This window comes from Anopheles marshallii, chromosome 2, assembly GCF_943734725.1.
Source record: "Anopheles marshallii chromosome 2, idAnoMarsDA_429_01, whole genome shotgun sequence".
Lineage (NCBI taxonomy): Eukaryota > Metazoa > Arthropoda > Insecta > Diptera > Culicidae > Anopheles > Anopheles marshallii.
The window spans coordinates 2,469,503-2,491,749 of NC_071326.1; the positions used below are offsets into that span (position 1 = coordinate 2,469,503).

The 22,247-nt window shown below is 42.8% G+C and overlaps 1 protein-coding gene across 1 annotated transcript; it reads left to right on the forward strand.

Moving 5' to 3' along the window:
• Window positions 1–1,307: 1,307 nt before the first annotated feature.
• On the forward strand, window positions 1,308–21,691 carry LOC128709737 (gonadotropin-releasing hormone receptor). The gene is made up of 5 exons (XM_053804753.1): window positions 1,308–2,183; window positions 8,900–9,083; window positions 17,700–17,908; window positions 18,008–18,138; window positions 21,364–21,691. Exons 1-5 carry the CDS (start codon window positions 1,308–1,310, stop codon window positions 21,689–21,691), a joined length of 1,728 nt encoding a protein of 575 aa, XP_053660728.1.
• Window positions 21,692–22,247: the final 556 nt, after the last annotated feature.

Genomic DNA, 22,247 nt, shown 5'->3' on the forward strand with positions numbered 1-22,247 from the left:
CGACCGCAAAAAAAGGGCCAACATGATAAACGTTCCGCAGGGTGTACTAATTTATTGAAGAAGCACGTTGTTTATCACCGCGAGAGCATTATGGATCTTTATGGTGTTTACCGTGGGACGTTGACCACTTCGAGCGGCGATACTCGGCCGTATAACGCGCATCCCAACAATACGGAGACAGTAACAGTGTAGCGCTTTAGTGTGGAGTCGACACTACAACGGGCACGTTGCAACATACAATGAAAAATGTCGGTTTCGACTTAAAGTTAGAAGACGGACGGAGGTCGGCGATCACGTCGAGAGCAGGTTGGATGATCGAGATTGGCCCGTGTGTGTTTGTGCAATCCAACTCTGCTGTTTGATGCTGGTATTTTTTAAATCCCAACTCGAGTTCTAACATCTCCCTGGAGACTCGTGAAAAATTCCGATTTCCTTCCCCGGACAACGCACCGAAGACGTTGTTGAGTTTTTATTATTATTATGCTGAATGTTATACGAAAATCAACACAAACATACCGGAAGTCATTGAGCTGACCATGTGCAAAGAAACCGAAAAAAAACCTTGATAACTGTGGGACATTATGCGCCATAGTAACATAATGTTTCAAAGTTTTGACGTATGAAGCGTAGCCAATTCCAACGGTCCGCAGTCACATACTTGTAATTTACTTTTTATTCTCATTTATTCGATGCTGTGGTTCTGGTATTTACGGTACCGGATAAAATACCGAATGCTTCAAAACTGAGCCGAAATAACACCCTGGGGTGAAGTTATGTCGGCTAACAGCAACAATTTATTTCTTTGGAAAATCCTCACGGAAAATCCTCACCCGCGCACTGTTGGAATGTTTAGCAGTTTTCACCGTCGTCCTGTTGTTTTGTTTGCTCTAAATTGTCAAATTTGACTACCATCCGATACGCTATTGCGAGCTGGAAAATCTTTGCATCAACGATGGAAATTCATTTGTCGGATGGTTGGAATGCGTGGAAATGTGTCAGCTGACAATTGCTTTCCAATTGTTCATTTCACGCTGGATTTTACTGAGAATGAAGTCCAATTAGTGATAGACATTGCTCAGCTGGACGCTGAGAAATCTCGTAAGGAATTGTAGGAATGATAAATAAAAGTGATCGCAGGTTGTTTCGGACAAATGTCAAATTTCATTACAAAAGACTCTCCAGCAAATTGGAATGCGTGATGTTTTTGTCTAAGCAACGTATAGGCCGTTAATTCAATCGTCACCAAATCCTTACATCATGTTGTTGTCGCTTCTTTGCAGATTTTTCATCTACCCGGTAGCGGTAAAATGCCGCCATCGTTCAATCTCTCCGCGGCCACGTATGAGTTGTTCTCGGGAAATGTATCGTCAATGTTGGACAACTACACCGCCGCGATGGTGGAACCGTTTCCATTCGAAGCACAACAGTCGCAGAGATCATTGTTTGGTAGAAACGCTTCGATTACGCTCGGACTGGGCGCTGGCAGCGCCATCCAACAGCAACAGCTCAACGCAACCGTTGCTAACCTAACCGCGGTACACAACGAAAGCCTCGCCAATCTGCTACTGCATCCGGGTATCCACCAGCTGTCCAGCGGGTTGGTAACGCTCGTCGGTGACATCATGAGTCAGTCGGGTGATGCGATTCTCTCGCGCGAGGAGTGCGACCGGCTCAACATTAGCTACGCGTTCGAGAACGGTAGCGCACTGGCGATACCGGGCCTGAGCTGTTACGAACATGCACCAACCCTGTCCAGGTCGGGCGTCATCCGGGTGATCGTACTGTCGGCGATGGCGATTGTGTCGCTGCTCGGCAATGTGGCGACCATGTGGAACATCCAGAAGAACCGAAAATCGCGCCGCGTTACCCGCCACAACTGGAGCGCCATCTATTCGCTCATCTTCCACCTGTCGATAGCGGACGTGCTGGTGACGGGGTTTTGTCTCATCGGTGAGGCGGCCTGGTACTACACGGTGGACTGGGTTGCCGGGAACCTCTTCTGCAAGCTGTTCAAGCTGTGCCAGATGTTTAGCCTCTACCTGTCCACGTACGTGCTGGTGCTAGTCGGTGTGGATCGCTGGGTTGCGGTCAAGTATCCCATGAAGTCGTTAAACACCGCCCGCCGTTGCCATCGGTTTCTGTTCATCGCCTACTTGCTATCCTTTCTGCTCAGCACACCACAGGTAAGCATTGCTGTGAAACAGACCTGAAATTCTTAAGCTCCTTTTTTATAATGTCCCAAAATCATTCAAAAATTACTCAAAACCCAAGTCGTATAATTAAAGTTCTCACATTGTCCCTAGAAGCATTGGAAATATCCGATTTAAAAATAAGTGAACATAACACCCAATCTCACCCTTTCGCAAATTTGGCATTAAGGGTTGAATGTTCTCATTTGCTTGAATCTACAACGACAACAGCCCTTCGTAACGTTTCATGCTATGATGCGAAAGAGGAAACCGCCATTAGGCAATGGTTTCTTGATAGCAGTTTGTTCCATTTCGCCGAATAACCAAACGAGTCATCCGGACCATCTATAGTGGAGATCTTTTCGGGTAGTTGAAAACACCATCCCCGTCCCATGTCATTAAGCTCAATCACGTTGTTATGATTTGGGGTTTATCGCCGTAACACTCGGCTACCGAAAGGCGGGGCGGGCAGCAGCTGAACCTTCGTGTGACGAACGAACTATTCGTAACGTAAAGGGCCGGCATATCTTCTTTAAGGTTTATGAATATGTAGCGTTTTGCTTCGCTAAAAAGCCGTTAAAAAAACGAGCCTGCAGAATGTATTCTGACAAAATTAATTTTCCCCACCCGGTAGAAGATAAACAATTGGTACATTTTCATAAACGTGTATATCTGCTTGCTCTGCCGTCCCATTAATCAAGTGTAGTGTACCACATGCTTCTGAGGTTGAAGCGCGTGATTATGTGACGGGAGAGTTTTGCATTTTATTACCCCAAATTTACACTGCCGCACTTAAGGTTGGGGTGAATATGGAAAAGTTTCCCATCAACCACCGGCATGACTGATTGGGAGTAATTAATCTGCTTTCCGTTCGTCGTTGCCTAGTGTCAAACCCATCCATCCAGCTATAGATCCACATGAAGTGAGCCCAGCACGGAGATTATATGCTCACCGGAGCTCATCGCGCAACGAAACAATTAGTCGCCAGACCAGAAAGCTAAAACGCCAAGGTCAGTAAAGGGGTTTAAATTAATCCTTCAATTATTAGCGAATCAGCTGAACCGCACCGTGCCACTGTTCGTGGAGACGAGGTGAAGGAATTTGGCCACCATCAAAAATCGCATTGATGGCTAATTTGCCCAGGTTCGGTTGTTTTATCACACAGCTAATGATGGGGATGGCAGCTAAATGTGTGGTGGATCGGGATGAGATTGGCATTTAATTAGCTTGATTTGCTGCGTCAGCTTTTCCGTTGACGAGGTGCAGCTTCAAAGCTAATAAACTGACAGCAGATCGATCATCATCTTTCTCTGGATGTGATAGTTGGCTGGGGGAGATGAGTGAATTGACTGTACATGAATTACTATCTTCGCTTAGTAATTGATTCGAAAATACTAGTAACCTAATCTAGTTTTCGTTTGAGTAATTAGACGAGCAGGTTGTTCAAAGGCAGGTTGACAAATAAGGGTTTGAAAACTCCCCGAACTTTAATGTTAATTTAGCGCCCAAAAGTATGCAAATTCAGTACTCGGTAGTACTATTATTCCGCGTTTTCAAAGCTTGTAGGGTGTTGAGGATCATTATTTTTCATTTTTTTAACTATTCAACAGTTAATTCAACAGTTAATTAAATGATGCCCATCATCGTCATACACCTCTGCATCAAGTAGCATCTACAATGTGCAACCAACTGCAGATCATTGACAGTTGAATGACAGTTCCATGGACGTTGGAAAAGCACCTGTATCCACATAAAACGAAAGCACGCATACTATAAACCGTTTTGATGTTGAAAGGCCACGCCAATATCGATTATCCGATAGAAAGCACCCATCGAGCCTCCGTGGGAGGCGCGAAAATCTTGTTTTTTTTTCTATTTCCCACAGCCCACTTCACGAGTTACGGCCAAACTAGACAAAGGTATGGTAACAACCGGAGTCTAGCCACCCACTAGAAGTGTTTCCCGGCCTTGGCGTTTGTAATGCAATATACAGTCAGCACCGATTGGCTGGGTAGACGGGGGGCCGCATGTTCATTTTATCGTTACTCGATCCAGTGTGCGTGCAGTTGCGTGTGAGAATCTGGCCAATGAGTCTGCCGGTGCTTGCCCGGACATTGTTCTCGGAAGCTCGCATCAAAGTGATCGAATCATCCGCTTGGTAATTGTGCACCGAGCCGAACATTATGCACTCATCGTAGAAGTGCGGACGGTTCTACCAACAACCGATTGGGGGTAAATTAATTTCGTAACAAACGTTACACTCGTCTCCATGATGCAGCACAAGCAACGGCAATAAGATGCATTCACTTCTAGCAAGATGGAACTGTTCGGAGGTTGGTTCCAAAAACGAAATGCCCGACTCTTCCGCATCAGGACCCGCAAAGAGGAATTCATACGGGACGATGGTCAACAAGTGTGTTACATCAACAATTCTTGTCATAAATGCAGCTGTTGCCGATGGAGCTGTTTCGACTGAAGAAGACTAATTTTCCGACATGCTGTTGTGCCGTTGGCCCAACCAATCAAGGATGTGCAATGTGCATGCCTCGTGTCTGCGTTGTGTTTCAGGTTGGAAGCGACTGAAAGGTTCAAACCTTGAATCTGATTTACCCTACACGACGCCAGTACGCTCCTTTGAACATTGAATCAAATTTCAAACGCAAGGAAAATGGAATTGGTCAAATGGTTTAACTACTGCAAAGGGATCTCTTACAAGCTGTACATGCGTAGCGAAGGTTAAGCAGTCGGCAATTTGCATTCGGTTGACTAACCGACAATAAACACTTTTTATTTATTTGTGGTTTTGGTTATACTTCTTCTGTAGAAGCAAAGACATTTGGCACTATTTCATATACTTTTACGTTATTTAGCTTTGCTAGTTAACTTGAAAGATCAAATAAACTTACCATTGATAGAGTTCATATTAAATGTATATTTTACAGGACCTGCCAGAGTGCCTTGCGAAGGGTGTAAATAGAAAGACAAATCGAGTTACAAAAACCTTGTAGATGCGATTGAGCAGAGCTAGCAGATGACTAAAAATGAACACCTAATACGATAAAAATTATCTTTAAATTACAATACAAGATACCGCCATTGTTACCATCGCAGACGCGTCGAAGAAAAACGTCGATGTACCACTAATCGCTGCTCATAATCAAACAGCTTAACAAACCTTCCTAAACGATCGTTTAGACGACCACTCCCACATCCGACATCCATGCAATCACGGGATCAATTTACATGGTAATTTTAACCTTAACCGGCTCTCCCATTCCCTGCGTCCATTGAGTCAACATAATCGGGCCGAAAATTGAAATTTTCCACCATGACGGTAAAATTCGGGGAAAATTGTCATCAACACGTTAGCGAGGCTGGATGGTATGAAGGGAGAATGTATTGCTGGGGCTTGCTTGGTGAAGGATTTTCTACACGTGATGGTTGAATTATGCATGGTTTTGTTTCTTTTTGTAATTCTTTTGGAAGCTGTAGTAGAAATAAAGCACAACAATTGAGTTGTATTTAGGATGGCGCTACGGTGTTTCGCCGCTAACACCTATTTCGTAGAATTCCTGAGAGTGGAAGATATCTCCGAGCAGGTGTCAAAACTCCTAGCTAAAGTGATAAAATTAAGTGGTGTTTGGATAATCCCTTTTTTTGGGTTTCGAAGTGTTTGTTGCTCGTATATACAAATCTAAACTTGCAGACTGTAAATCCTTTCACATCTTCTTCAATCTTTTCGATAAATAAATACCTTACTACACTATTAAGCTACGCCCTCAAGATGATGTAACGAGAGCACCCAGCATGGGTTTGTTTCAAATTATTCAAATTATTGAGAAAAATGATAAACCCAGACGGCGAGACTGTTTTAGTGACGCGAATCGGGAATAAAACAAAAAATTATCGCCACAATCCGAAATTCAATATCGCATTCAAATATTCCACTAACCATTTCCACCCCCCAAAACAATCTGTTACGGTCGGGTTTGAAAAGTTTCATTCCCGTGGGAAGTGTAAGTTGCCACTTGACATTCATTCGAAATCATCTCCGATCAGCCGTTCCATTCGTATCCGCTCAAAGTACGGATCCCACGCTTCGTGCATCGTGGTTTTTCTCGGGAAGAAATGGAATCACTTTTCCAGTGCACCACACTTTATTCTTTGCTCTTTTGCACCGGGAAAAGTGTTTGGACAGAACAAGCCACCAAACAAGAGCCACCTCTTGTTTCATTCTTAACCGGAATTTCGGCCGGGATCCGATTTGATGTCGCTTGGAGATTTGGTTGTTTAATGGTTTACAGGCACTTTTGCAGAATCGCGCAAGAAAAGTCCTCACTTTATAAGGTACTAGCGTTACTGTGGGTTTTGCTATTTTACCGAAAGTCGTAGGTTCTTTCTGATCAATGGAAATTCGCATCCCTTCAGTACCTTTCAGGCCGGTAATTGAGCGTACGATTCAGTAAATTAATCAAACGACATTTCAATCATTCGAAGTTGTTTCGAAGTTTCATGCAAAAGATGGAAAGCATTATTTCCATTTGGATGAAACTTACTAAGTGATTTGATTACCTTAAATAAAAAAAAATCATGGACAATATATATAAATTTATCAATGATTTAGGAACAAAATTTATGAAATACCATTTCCTTTATTTGTCGCTGACGCAAAACGCCCAAAGGTATGCAATGCGTTCATGCCTTGGCCTATCTGCAGCGCGTTAGCCTTTTTAAGCTAAGAAAGTCCCCCAAACAAGCCAAGCGAAAAAGCAATTCAAAATCCATGATGAATCTTGAAACCCCCGAAAAATATGGCCTTATCAGTTGTTTGCCTTTTCCCAATTTTCCCAATGATTCACACAGCAATGGTCCCGTTTTAGTGGATTAGAAGTGACGTTGACTCTATGTGAAAATGGAAAGGAGAAATGGACTTTTTTTATTGCCAAGAAATTACGCTTCCTTTTCAAAAATCCTAACCAGCTATTTTTCCCGGAAAACCTGTCAGGATCACTTTTTGTTGTGCTTTGCGAGAACCGGTGGGTGATCCTGTCCTGCGTATGATTCTTTTTCACTTCGTGTCGGTATATGCCAGTCGGTGAGCTTGTTGCTCCCGCTGAGTGCGTCAGCTCTGAAAGAAATTCATGTATACCGCTTAGATACCATGGCTATCAATGCTGCCAATCACTCAATTATGAAGTATCATTATTGACGACATTCAAACGCAGCGTTACGCAGTTTCGTAATATGATCCATAATTGCTCTTTTACCTACGCAAATGGCGTCTTCTGGATGACATAGTCAACATCTTATGCATTTGTTTACTTTTGTTACGTTTTTTCCACCAGAATGTCAGCATTCAGCACTGTTATTATACGCTATTGGATACTTTTTGATGTATTAGCTACGTAAAAGCGTTACATTTACGGTGGAGTACAGTGCAAAAAGATGGTTGGACAATACAATAGAATAAAATCCCTGTCAAGAGTCAACTTGAATATCAAATATTTAAAAGTCTTGTTGTTCAGCAATCGACCCTCACTGGCATATTTAAATAGCTACATTGGTGCTTCGGTGTTTCAAGACAAAGCAACGAGTCTTGCAGTGATTAATATTTAATTATTGTCAATTAAATTTCTTTATACTTCTTCGGTTGATTATAAAAGAATGCCCTTCACTGGGGATGCAGACATTGCGTTGTCAAATTTATCCCAAAGAGATTCTCAACAAGTTCGAGTATTGTCTGTCTTGGGCGGAGTGGAAAGCTATTTTGAAAGCGAATTCAATATTGGATAAGCTGAAATCGCAATATCGTTCACTGAACGAGGGCAATTGTAAACATGATAACCTCACAAACCTGAACATACGTACGGTAAAACGGATCGTTGTCTTCGGTCGTTTTGTTCCACGGGTTCGTACATGGCAATGGCTTGCATGCGGTACCTTGTTTGGTCTGCTTCCGAGCGTTTTGTTTAGAAATTACATCGCTTGTGACAAGCCCGTAGGGTTTGGCAGGATCATTTTTCAAATATGTTGCACACTTAAAAGAATCCTGCACCTTTTCGCTTACTTTGGAGATATACTCCTACATATGTTGTAGAGAAATGGTAATTGGATACGGAATGCTCAATCATGCCAAATATCCCTAGACAACTTCACTCTTACCGTTCGAGTATTATATCACCAGACAAGATTCCACCACTAGTGGTGAATTGATTATAAACTTCTCATAGCGATTTTGATCGGGCGCGATAACTGCGTGCTTTAAATCAATCAAACTTTCCCACATAAGTGCCATTAATCAGCAGTTAGCCATCCGTAGCACTAACACCAAGGCAGGCTCAAAAACGCCACAAGGAAAATCCGTTCCAGTCGCGTTTACATTGCGGAAAGGTGGACACATAATTCTACTACAAAGCACCTGTCCCAAGCCCTGGGCGCGGTTAGATAACACTCGAACGAACCCGCACTATCTCTAGACCGGATGATTGAATCGGTACCCCAAAAGGACACCTCCACCACGTGGGCAGGGTTATTTTTGGGAACGTGTTTTTGCTTGCGGTGGGCTGTTAAATGAAACCTGGCCCTAGTGTCTGGTGGTTCACCTCTGCTTCAATAACCCATTCCGGTGGCATAGCCATTAAGGGATGTTTATCATGTACCGGCTCGTTCGCACGATCGCTCACAAACTATCTTTCTTTTCCCTTTTCCAGTGGATGATATTCCGGGTGGCGAAAGGACCATTTGTGGAGGACTTTTACCAGTGCGTGACTCACGGTTTCTACACCGACCGATGGCAGGAGCAGCTCTACACGACCTTTACGCTAGTGTTTATGTTCATCATTCCGCTACTGATATTAATCGGTACCTATTTATCAACGTTCATGACGATCTCAAGTAAGTGTCGCAGCATTCACCGTAAGCAAATTTGCTCCCCTCCCCAGAGTCACCAGTTGGAAGGCTGGTAAGGACTCCTGTTGGCAGAACCTCAACCGTATCTTCCAGCTGCAATAGCAACAAATCGGTTCGCTAACTAAAGTTAAATATTTAACTGCAACGCTCGCGCTCGGAAACCTAAATTGCCTACAATTAGAGCACAATTCGTTTCCATTTCTGAGCTTCCTCTTAATGATGTTTGTATTTGCGAACGACTTTGAGCCCTTCTGCGACGACTTTTCGGCTACAAAATAATGCGCAAAGCTGACTTCCCCCGCCGAAACGAAGGTGATTAATTGCCCGGGCAACAATTAATTTGGTAAATTGAGATTTTTCGAAGCTTTCCTCGGTGCTGTCCTCGGTAAACACCCAGGCCCGATGCTTGATTTACCGTTTCGCGGCGGAATTGCTGCTGGTTGGTTTACGAATCGTGGTTTTTCCGACACCGATGCCGGGTTTATGGCCGATTGACAGCGCGATACGCACGATATCAATCTTGTTTGCTTCTCACTTTCATTTTCCCTATTTCTAAACTTCCACTTCGGGCGGGAAGAGTCGAGATTCGATCTATCGATCGTTCATGGTGCTTCCGTTCAAAGTGCCTCTTCAACGTAAACGGTACGGTTGAAGATGGGTAGAACGATAATAACCCTTAGTGGGGTTACACAGGTCACGGTTCGTGGAGCGTTCCTTCGTGTAAGGCATTGATCCTTCAAATGCTAAACAATCTTCATCTAATTAGAAAAAAAAACTTTACTTCTTTTATCCTATTAAAGTGGTATTAAAACGTCCGCTTGTTGGAGGAGGTTAACGTAGAAAGGGTTGTTTTGTTTACTGTTGCAAAATTACCCAAACGCAAGTTGGATGATTTGTGATATGTTTCAAACACTTTCACAAAACTTTCTAAAGCCGTAAAGCACAAAATCAAAACCTGTCGTATCATCGCAGTAAATGAAAGCTTTCTAACTAACCTCAGCCATGATACACCATCCATCAAAGTCTCATGAGAACTTGTCATTAATTATTCCTATCGTAACGAAATGGACTCCACTCACGACACAGACCCCAAATGGACAGTAAGACGATTGGAGTTTTCCAGCTATCTGTGGTTTTCCACCGTTGCAGAATGGCACCGATTATGGTCGGCCAACAAACGGACGGTTACGGTAACTTTCACAGTAAAACATACTATCCGCTTATTGCAACATGCTGATGATGTGAAGATGCTCAGATTGCACGGAACACGATGAGGTGGAATAAACCAGCCCACAAACCAGCATTGTGCACGCCATGTTCCAAGAAAGGTTCAACTGAAATTACAAATGTAATTGGTTTAGTGCTTTAGAACATTTTATTTATCTTCATACAACATACAATGTAGCGTTATTGCATCCACATTGTAGCTTAATGTAGAACAATTGTATTCTAACTTGTCATTATATTTGATAATTGTTTTCAACTAAGAAATTGTGGAAAGCTCTGAAGAAAAAAAGTTGTCACGCTTACTATTCCATTTGGATTGCATAAGCACAGGCGTATTTAGTATATAAATACGCCTGTGCGTATGCAATGTGAACAACAAATAGGTAATTAATTATAATTTTTTTGTTACAAATTGTTTGTTTTCTTCAATATGGCATGGCCGTCCTTCATGATTAAAAAAAAAACGGTTTGTTTTCCTTCAGGGTGAAATCTAATGAAGTGCTTTATTGTTTGTCGGTTGTTTTCACCTTTACCTTTACCATTTCGCTAGGCTGCAGATTTCAAGATGACTGTAAAACAAAGCAATAGATTATACTGATTGTGAACCTTCTGCATCCCTTCAGATAATTCGACATAACAAACACGGTTCAGCAAATTGACTTGTTTAGATATCCTGCTGTTTGGTTCGTTATTTCACTTGCACAAACCTTTTTCCAAACGGTATGCACTAACAGATGATTTTTAATTAAAAGGTTCTCATCTGTTTCGGAGAATTCTTATCGCTTTCGAATTGCTTCAGGGTTGGCAAGCGTAGAAGGTGTGTCCTTCATCAGGTTGGCCGTTTTACAGCTCTCGATTCCTACCAGACAAACAGTCTAACCTTCAGTTCCAGATGGTGTTCACCGGCTCTTGCTGATGACCAAACTGTCGGTAGCAGAGCGTTACTGTTTGCAGCAAATTGTGTAATATTATTTATTCTTGGCACGCCACCACATCGGACGGCGACCATCGTCCTGTTATTGGTTTGTATCACATAAACCCTCGGAAGAATGTGTCTTATTTATCATTGTAAAGTAATCGTTCTTTTATAATTAATTCACTCGTGTAATATTGCCACATCAAAAAAATAGGGAAGACTTCCCATTGCGTAAGCTTTACTGCACACAATAAAGCGCGTAATATATTTGTGTGTAACGTTTAGGCAGCAAAAGGAAAGAAGAAAAGCACCACTAGAACCTTTTGCTTTCACCATCACAATGTGATTGAAGAACGTCCCATTTTCGCACGGGAAGAAAGCGACCCCGTAGGCTATTCACAACAGATTGCTTTCACTCGATTTTCATCTCCTAAGCCAGTCCCATCAATCACCGAAGGGCTCGTTTGCATTCGGACAAGGGAAAACCTTTTTCAGCGCTTTACCTTCACCCGGTCTGTGGACCAAGGGAGCCGGAATGAATGGGGAAAGCACCAGCAGTGGTTTGTATTTGATCCGATAAATTAATGCCAAATCATCACTAGGGTTTGGTTCGGGTTTTGATAGAAGGCTAAATGAGCCTAGAGAACAGTAATGTATGAATCAAGTGGGTCAAGCGCTTCCAGGTCTGTTAGTGGGGTAATAAAACTTTTATATCAACGCCACAAGCATTTATATCAAAACTCCCATTTTTACAAGAAATTGAAAACAAATGGAAGGATACGCAAGAAGGATCTAACGCAATGGCTTCAAGGTACCAAGCGATTAACTTTTAAGGCCAATCGATCGATTTTATCCTGTTTATTGATCCTTCATCATTCTACCAGGTCAGGTGTGTGTGCGTTTAAAGCATAATCCTGAAAGATACATTTCATTTATTGAGACACACAACTCTACAACTTTTTCACCGGCTGTTAAATAAATCATCTCATGCTGCTCAATGCAACAGCATCAACTCCCGTGGCCTGTGCAGCTACGAAGTCAATCAATCACACCGGAAACCAAACGATGGATGGAGCAGCAGCTTCAAAGTTGCATCCGGTGGCGAACTGCCCATCGTTTTTTTTTTGTTTTTTGCTTGTCTTGTCGCGTACGAACATGGACAAAAACTAGCTATGGTGCTGTTCCCTGTGCAACAACCATGCGCCTCCATTTCAATCAATTTGTGCCTCGGAGCAAGAAGTCGCTGGTGCAACGGAGTTAGCAAAAACAGACGTTAATTGAAATGTCCGACACGCAGTGCACACATTTGGTGCAAATTTTAGCTTGAAGCTTATAGTTCTTTATTTTAGACCTGCGGAATTTCCACAAAAAATGGCAACGAATGAATTGCGCCATTTTTAGATAAAAGTGCAAAAATTTGTAGTAACCATTTTGTGTGATTTATTCTAATTTTAAATTCTCCATTTTTGCAACAAGAACACAATTCATTTCTCCCTAAACGAGCGGACCTATCGCTTTACCCCAGCGACATACGGCAAACAAATAAAGTTTCTGCTACATGGTGCTGTCCGATATCCTTTTTTTCTGCCCTAACTTCATCCACCCCATCTTTCGGGTTCAAATTTAGCTCGACACTGGTATTAGTTCCTGGAAGATTCTCGAAAATATCTCAAACTTCCCGGGTACGTACACGATTTGCGTGCTCTCCAAATTTACCCTCGATGTCGGAGTCAAACACACAATGAGGACTATGTAAAACAGGGGCATGTCCTACTTGGATAGCGCCTGTGAAGTTGACCAATAAATCAAGCAGCCGGACTAACTGTTGCAGTACACAGAAACCAGTCGGTGGGGACTAAAAATATCTACCACACAGCATCATCGCGCCAGCTGTTTCGAAACCAAGAAGCACTTTCACTGTTCGTGCAAGGTCTGCAGGAAACGCTCCCGGTCCCGGGCTCATCCAATATTGAAATGCTTCTATTTTTGGTTGCCATATATTGTTTTCTTTTCGTAGAATCCTTTTTCTACGCCGAACCTACGCATTTCACCAATTGTCTCACACAATTTGTGTTCATCCACATTCGGGACGAGATGTTTCGCATTGTTTCCATCAGGAACTACCAAACTCCTGAGGAAGTATTTCAATTCCTTCTACAGCATTCTTCTACTCAACTGCAGAAAGTGTTGCCAGGGGAAAAGTTTATAATCTCACCGTACGGCAGTAAATGTGCAAATGATCCGAGCGAATGAGAAAAAGGAATGTACAATCCGTCCCGTACAGACGATTCCTGTTGCTGACGCTTATTAATGTTCGAACGCTTGACAGCTTTCCCAACAAATAAAAAAAACATCAAGAGGAACAAATAAAGTTTCCTGCAATGCATACGTTACACTTCGATAAGCGATTCCCATAAAACTCGTTCGTTTAGCGTACATGGGTTTTGTCCCGACCCCCGGGTGTACTTGACACAAACCCGAAACAAATCGTTCGGTTCCTATTTTTCGGTGCGCTGAATAAAACGACACACAAGTTTGTAAATTATGAAACCATTCATTTTATTTGCTATGTTTTTTACGGTAACTATCTTCTCGTGCCAAATGCGTACGACACTGGCATTAATTAGAACACTTTCAAATGGAACCACCGACGCTTGGTAAATTAAGCTTTCCCTGAGCTTTTGTTGATGGCAAACAGTTCGCACTATGTAAACCTTTAACCCCCAATGGATTGGACGGAAAAAATGATGTGTGAAAATTGTATTAAGCTTTACGCTCAACACCAAATGTCGCATTCGCAAGCACAACTCGTCTATCGGGAAATTATCGCTCGTTTTTCATCGCGTGAAGTCAATGGAGGCGCCTGGTACGTTTCGATGCTTACGCACACGAAGTGCTTACGTGTGCGTGTGGAAAATGCCTTTCAATCCGATTAATACAGTGTAATAGAAATGGATTGAGCTTTGTATTTTTGGGTGGGAGCCGAATAAAAATCAATCATGCTCCCGGACCAACGGCTTCCCTATTTAGACGTCCCCAAACCGGGGAGATTACTTGTTGACAGCGATGGGAATGCCCGGACGAAGGCCCTAATCAAATTTTGTGGCCCATCATTCTTTTTTTTCTCGATGCCATTGGACCACTATTTCGGACCACAGCAGAGAATCAATGGATGCGATAAATGATTTATCACTTCTCAAACCCGAATGAAATCAGACCGCTTTGTTCTTATCTACCGCACGATGAATACATTTCGCCCGTAAAAAATGTACAAAATAATTCTTTTGGAAAACTTTAGTCAGAATTTTTCTTTTCCCACTAAGTGAAGAGCGACGAGCACGAGTGAGTTTACCACAGCATCCAACAAATTATTTTAAATGCCGCACCGACCTCAAAACCGTGTTAATCTGTTTAGTTTATTCTAAAACTTTGCCGTAACTCATTCGTGGCAGTGGTGACATCACGTGGTGATGTTATGGGATTTCCCTACCGGTGCCGTGTAGAGCTCAACACACGGCGGGTGAAAATTGTTTCCTCTAATTCAATAAGCGAAAGCCACAAAACTTCCCCATCGTCACGGATTCGTCGCGGGAAAATCAACCCCAAATGAAGAATTTTCTTAGCAAAGCAACAAGTTTATACAACGGAACGCTGTTATGCTCACGCCCGGCTCGAGCGTGGGAAGTGCAAAATCCAATTCGACTTAAATGCAAATCATGTCAAATCGAACAAAATGACCGCCGAATCCTTCGCTCCCGATGGTCCTCCGTTGCTTCTGTGACGGCGGTAGAACGGCGCTTCAAAAGGTTAATGCTGTGTTTCGGTCGACGTAACTCGAGAAAGCGCTCTTTAGCAGCCACATTTGTCAACCCTCCCGGGAAGTGTCGTCGCGCTCCCTCTCTTTCCGTTCACCGACTAACGATGACTGAAACTGATATACGTCCATAAATTTTCACCTTAGCTTGGCAATGCTCTGTGTACCCATCTAAGGGCCATCGCTTCGCATGAAGAATGAAGTGTTTTAACAAGCGCCAACAATATGGCCAAGTTTCGAAGCACTTGAGCAGTAAACGCTCCTGCCCGGTCGCTAAGAGCACCCGGGTTTGTCCTTTTTTTGAGTCTGGTACCGTCGGTTGCGCCTTTCGCCGGGTAGCGTGATGACGGCAAGTTCCCGTGCGCCCGGCCCGGAACGTTTCTGAGAGCACGGGCTTAAAATTCGTGCTGCGTTCGTCTTGTTGGATGCCGGGCTTTCGGTTGCTATGGCTGTTGACTACCTTTCCATCATCGGCGTCTGCCATCCGGGGGTTGTCGGGTGAAATGTGAGACCCCGTGTTTGGCGGGTCGGAACCATTTACCGTGAGCAGGTCCGCTGAGTGCCGTGGGAACGAAGCGCAAAGAGCTGTGTGTATGCGTATGGAAAATTAAATTTCCGCTCAGGTGCAAAATGGCGTGCGGAAGCTCCAAAAAAAAAAACCCGCCGGATGACTTTTATAGCAAAACAAAAGGCACCGCACACACAAACACATACCTGTAGAAAGCTTTGGCACGAAGCTGGTTATATTTGCCTGTTGCGAAAACCGAAAATAGAACATTTGAAATGTTGTTAATTTACATTCATCTCACCGCGTCTCGTGACTTGTGTTGATTATAAAGTAATTAATTGAAAAAGAAAACGTTCATTTTCGCACGCACCTGTGCCGTGTTCCCCATTTGAAAGAACATCTTTTTGCCCTCCATTTTAAGATAACTCGTTTAACTTTCTCTAATAATGTGCCACTAACAACTTTCCACCCGGATAACGTGACTCTCGGCACAGCATTATGCTTCGTGCCACTTGGCCTGGTCTAATAAACAACATGTAAATACGTGCGGTTTGCTCACCATGCGACGAGTACGTGCACATGTCCAGAAGAAAATTAAACTTTTCCAGCATCGAATGGAATTTGTGATCAATATGCTGCCCATTTTCACCGGAGGCAAGAGATGTGCGAATATGAAATTAGATAAACAACGCTACACACGTAAAAGTATCTCGTTGTATTAATATTGACGTTGGTACCACAAAAAAGAACTGATGTAATGTCTTCCACTTATAGAAGACTAATAAATCATTATGGTGTTCGAAAGCGCTTTGATATCAATGTTGAGCTTTTGGATTCCTGGAACTTTGTTTTTAACTGCTCGGTGTCAAAGTTAAAACACCGAAGAAACATTTTGGCATGGAATGGAATGTTCAGTAGCTGCAGAGATCAATTCCATCAGAGATGAACATGTGACCATAACATCGAAAAGTCTCATGTACTCTGCGAAAGACTCGCGAGTGGAGTTCCTCCGAAGCACTTACGGAGTTACTAATGTTAATAAGAACAACTCTCCACAGCAAAAGATTCATTTTGAAGGTGATTTATCTTACGTTGTGTTCTTTTTGGTTTTTTAGAATAATTCAATTATCCAAACTCCTTCCGTTGGTTTCTTCGGTGTAGTTTTATTACAACTCATCACCACCATCAATCGTTTACAACTTGTCGCCACCAGTCGTGGATTACAAATGTTGCTTAGATCAAAATCATTCTTTTCCCAGTTTATACACTCGGGTCGAACTCTTCTCCTTGTAAGACATGACAATACCTTTAAATAGCAATTCAACTACCAACAGATAGTATTCAAAGCATGTTGCTTCTTGGTGTGTTGGTAAAGATCATTCTTTGAGAATAAATTCATTAGAATGTCCAATAATTGATGATATTGATAAACATTTTCTATTAACTTTGAATGACCATTATTTTTATTTGAAACGGATTATTTAACTTTTTATAAAAAAAAAATTATCGAAAAGAGACCTTCCAGTGCATAACGAATGAAACGGTCCGGGACGAATAAAATTCATTATAAGGGGATTAACAGTACTTCCTAAACGACATTTCTTTAACCCCAAAAAAATGATTAGCTTTCCGACAACTTTAATACGAAACGAGTACAAAACCAATTTCATTATTGGAGTTTTATTCGTTTTGTGACCATTTCAAACCCATCCTTCATTCTCTCGCCTGCAGTGCAAAGAGTGCTTCATCCGGTAACATTAACCGGTAATAGCATCCCGGATATGAAGGATCCTTCAATAACGAACCCAACTCCATCTGGGGGAGCCTGTTTTATGCTGTTTTGCGGAACATTCCCTTCCGTTTTGACGGTCAGAAATCATCATCATCATGCCATCACACTAAACCGATTCGATAAATTATCAAATATTGCTCCACCACATTGTGGAATCGATCCCTTTTGCCGACGGCCGATACCACATTTCCTGTGTGTCCCGAAGAGGTCCCCAAGAGAAAAAGGAGGTTTTAGCCATTCAATGGATTCCTGTGTGTTGTTTTCTTTCTTTTCTTGCTATGTGGTGTGAGCTTTTAGTGATTTTAATGCGCACGTCTTGCTCGCTCTTGTCGCCAACATTTTAGGTAGTGAAAAAATCTTCCGCATCGACACATCGGCCGTTGACCGGACAACGTACTACCGGCGTTCCGACACGAACCGTCAACGGTTGATACACAAGGCGAAGATGAAGTCCCTCCGGATATCCGTCGTCATCGTGGTGGCATTCGTCGTGTGCTGGACACCGTACTACATAATGATGCTGATATTCATGTTCCTGAATCCGACCGAACGTGTAAGTGTTTGCCCCAGTTTGGGGGACTAAATGTTTGCATTTCGGCAATATTTACCCTGTCGCGCTTCTATTTCACTCTTTCTCTCTCTCTCTTCACAGTTCGGTGAGGATCTGCAGTCGGGCATATTCTTCTTCGGTATGTCGAACAGCCTGATCAATCCGCTGATTTACGGTGCGTTTCACCTGGTGCCGATCCGACAGCGTCGCAATCAGTACAATCAACATGTAAGGTACATATACTCGAGCTCTGTTTCGGTGTGCCGCTAATACTGCATTTCCGCTTCCGTATCGGTGTGTCCGCTACGTTCTTCGCTTGCGCCTACGTGTGTGTCCGCTTCCGGATTGCGACATATTATTCCGTTTTTTGTCAGTGTGTGGAGCAGGAGAGGTTTTAACAAACCGGTAGAAACAGGAAACGGAGCACTCCACTTCAAACGAGCTTAAGCCGAATTTAGATTGATTCAGATGTTATGTAAAAGCCGGTGGTCGTTTTAATGGGAAAGCACAGAAGAGCCACATTAACGCCTGTGCTTATGCAAGGCTCGTAGCACCATGAAATGGATTTCATTTAGCAGCTAAGCGGTCCCATCTCATTGCCAAAAACGTACTTCAACTGGCATAGATAGAGCGTGAATGGAATGAATAGATACTCTCCCTATTTCTAAGACCACATACGGTCTATTACACTTCTACTGTACAGTCACATAAACCAGGTTATTCAAAATATCGTTACATGTTATAAATATCATGCACATTGCATGCTTCAGGGCGGAGCTATAGACGCCTGCCGTTATGCAATTTGTATAGCAAACTCTCTTTAGTATCTTTTTCTATGAAAGAGACTGCCAGATTGGGTTTAATCGTGCGGAAAGGAAAGCATTTATACTGCCGGTGCAGTTAACTAGTTTCCGTGACGCCGTTAAGCATAATGTAATTGTTATTTCGATGCGGCCTCTGCGCAACAAGAATGAAACGCAGCAAACTTCTCGAGTTAATATCCTATGAACAGCTTTGCACGAACGCTTCCATCCCATTCAAGCCATTCGACCTTTGCTCCTTAAGTATCCAATTTATTGTCTTATTATTTTAACGTGTCCAATAATCTGCCCCGCCATAGGCCATAATGTCCATCCCGGTATAACACAAGCTAACGAAGTCCCCGGAAATGTGATCCCTTTGCCTAAAATAACCGCACGCAAATGGATGGATCGATGTTTGAGCGGTTTCAACTTTTAAATTCCCATAATAAGCAACGGGATAACAAGTTGAGCGTTTGTTTTTCATCATAAGATGTTTTTTCTTGCAAGCACAAAATGTCGGTAGAGAAAAGTTTGTCCATCGTCAACACGTCCACGTTTTGGAATCACCGATTCCCCGCATGTTACTCGGGAAATATGCACAAACTTCTCCATATATTCGGCAGACTAAAAGTTTGCCACACGTCCACTTGTGGATTGTGGGGAAATCTCTTGCTTCTTTGTACCACCTTCATTAAGCATCCCAAGACATCGCCACTTGGAATAACTTCAGCGGAAACGCCGGGCTGGCAAGCGGAAACCTCATAAACAATTTCAATTACCGCGACGCTAGAACGATTTCCATTAACCTCACACGTTGTCTCTAGAAACTTATGATTAAAAGACAAAATGAATGTAACGGCCACTAGCCACGAGTGGCACGGGTAAAAGTTTGGTTCAACCACGAGCCCCGAATGTCGTCATAAAGCGATCTTTGTTTGTTACTTTTGCTTGAGTTTGTGTTTGAGTTTTGTTACTTTAATACGTCCGGCACCGTTCCAGCGTAGCTTGGCAGTGCTTTCGTTGCAACCTTTTTTCGTATTTATTTCGTAGTGAGTATTCTTCGTACCTGTTCGGCATAGCAAAATCATCTCCCGCTTATCTTATCTGCTGGTCATAATCTAGCTTTCATATTATTTTTGCGTTAAAAGGGATATCCTCGAAAAAGGATACAAAACGTGGAACTCTGTTTCAGACATTTTCGTAAGAAGAGTGGCGAATTGTGAAGATACCACTACAAACTGTCTCCTAAGTTCGCCAAAAGAAAAGGTCCTTTGAGAGAGAGAAAAAGAGACAGAAAGAGAGAGAGAGAGAGAGAGAGAGAGAGAGAGAGTATAGGAAGACAAAAAGTCGTTCACGTTTTTCCTTACAGCTAATAGCAGCGCCGGTGGTACCAGATGGTTCCCACCAGCTCCGAAGATTGCGCCCAACAATTAGCATACTTTCCTTTGTACATTACGACGAAAGGATACACAAAAATTAACATCCCAACCTTTTAAGGAGAGTGAAAATTGCACTAATGTCCCGTGTCGAGGAAGAAAAAAAGGAAAGCTAGGATTAGGCAACGTTAAACCATCAGGGCCATTTCATATTATGCAAACACAAAAGGACTAGAATTTCATCAGCTTTGTTTGTTGTTACACTGTTTCACTGTTGATGTAAATCGCCCCGGATTAAATGGAATAAATGCTTAAGAGGATCAAACAGAGGATTGACAACATTGTCAATAGATTGAGAAATAAACAATCGTCTAAAGGCGGTAGTGAGGGAATTTAGTTTTGTCACGCGAATTGCATACTTTTTGGCGTTTTAGCATCAGGTAGGAATGGTTGGTTGGTTGCATTGACAATATTTTGCCGAAAAGTATGCAATGCGCAGTACAAAACGCTTCCTGCTTTATGGTATTTTTTTTTTAATTTGTACTTAAGCATGCCTTTATGTTGTAGAATACTCTTTAAAGCAACAAGTTAACAAGTTAAGTAAAGATAAAAAACTCCTGCAAAAACCATGATGCGGAGCTGTGTTGCTCTTTAACTCTAGAGTTCTCCAACCCAGCAACTGCTTTACTGCATGTGTAGCACTTAGCAAAAATCGATTACACTGTGTGTGTATATCAAGCCACCGTTTAATGTAGAAATTATTTGGTATCCCGTTTTTGCTGAAGTGCTTTTGGCACAACGCTGAAATGGGCACTTTACATTCCACCCGTCACTCTCGGTTTTTACGTTGATTGATTTTATATCTGTTATGTGGCATCACATCCAAGGCACCCATGCTGTTCTTCACATGTGCCAAACCATTTGTGTCAGAGAAAGAGAGAGGAAAAACGGATGATGTGAAGCAAAAGGGATTATGATGATCTTCCGCGTACACTCATCTGCCTTTAGACGAAACGGTCTGTGCGATCTCATCATTTCCACATCACGGCGCAACACATCTTTCTTCTGTTCGCTTGCAATGCACAGTAACAGCAGTAAAGCAGGAACAGCTTGGGCTGGGGAGGGAGTTCAATAGTAAACACAGTCTGGGAAGAAAAGCGAAGAACAAACTCTTTCAACTCATCTCACCCGAAATCATCAAAGGAACCATCTGTTGATCAATTGGTGTGTTTTGTGGGCGCGCTCGCACCCAATTTTTCTTCTTCTCTTTGTTCCACAGGGAAGGCTCTGTGTACTTTCAGCGGTCGTCCACCTTCAACCATCACAATGGCCACCAGCGGAACCTGAATCCGCACATCAAGTTTTCCAACTCGCACTCCAACCTGCCGGAGGAGATATCGCTCATGTCGCTGGAAAAGGATCTCCGCAGCCTGGATGAGAACGTGAACCAGATCCACCAGAAGGGCGGAGGTGGCGGCGGTGGAATGGGAGGAGCAGGAGGTGGGGGAGGACACGGGGGTGGGTCACGGATCAAACGGCGCAGCTTCACCAGCAAGTTCCTTTCGTTTTCCCGCCTATTTCAGCGCAACCATCCCACTAAGCTTTAAGAAAAACGTGTTTAGGTGCTGTAAATAGTAGCTCGGACAGAGATGATAGGAGGAGAAATGTTTCTCTCTCTCTCTCTGGCCCTCTCTCTAGGTTATGTTTATCGTTTAAAGTTTATCGGATAAATTAGAATATGTAAGCAAATCCGGTAACAGAATGTTGATGGCTCACGAGCAAAACCTCCTGGCAGGGCCTGAGCTTCTGAGAAAAGAGCAGGAGTGCAACAACTTCTAACCGTATACTTGTTAAATGGACACACACACACACAAATCTAATGGCAGCTACTGTAACGAAGCGATAGAGCTATCTGTTATTGCACCATTTGAACCGTCTCGAAACTGCAGTACACACCTTTAAAGACACTGCGTCGCGCGTCCGAGAGTCTATTGTACTGTTTGGTGCTGAAATGGCATTGTAAAACTCGTTATCACCAACTTTCATCCCATAGTCTATATCCCTAAAATGGGTTCAGCAGTAAAAACAAACGAATCGTTATTAGAAGAATAAATAGCCTGTAAGTGAAGAAAACTGGATTAAATGCAGGGAATGTAAACAAAG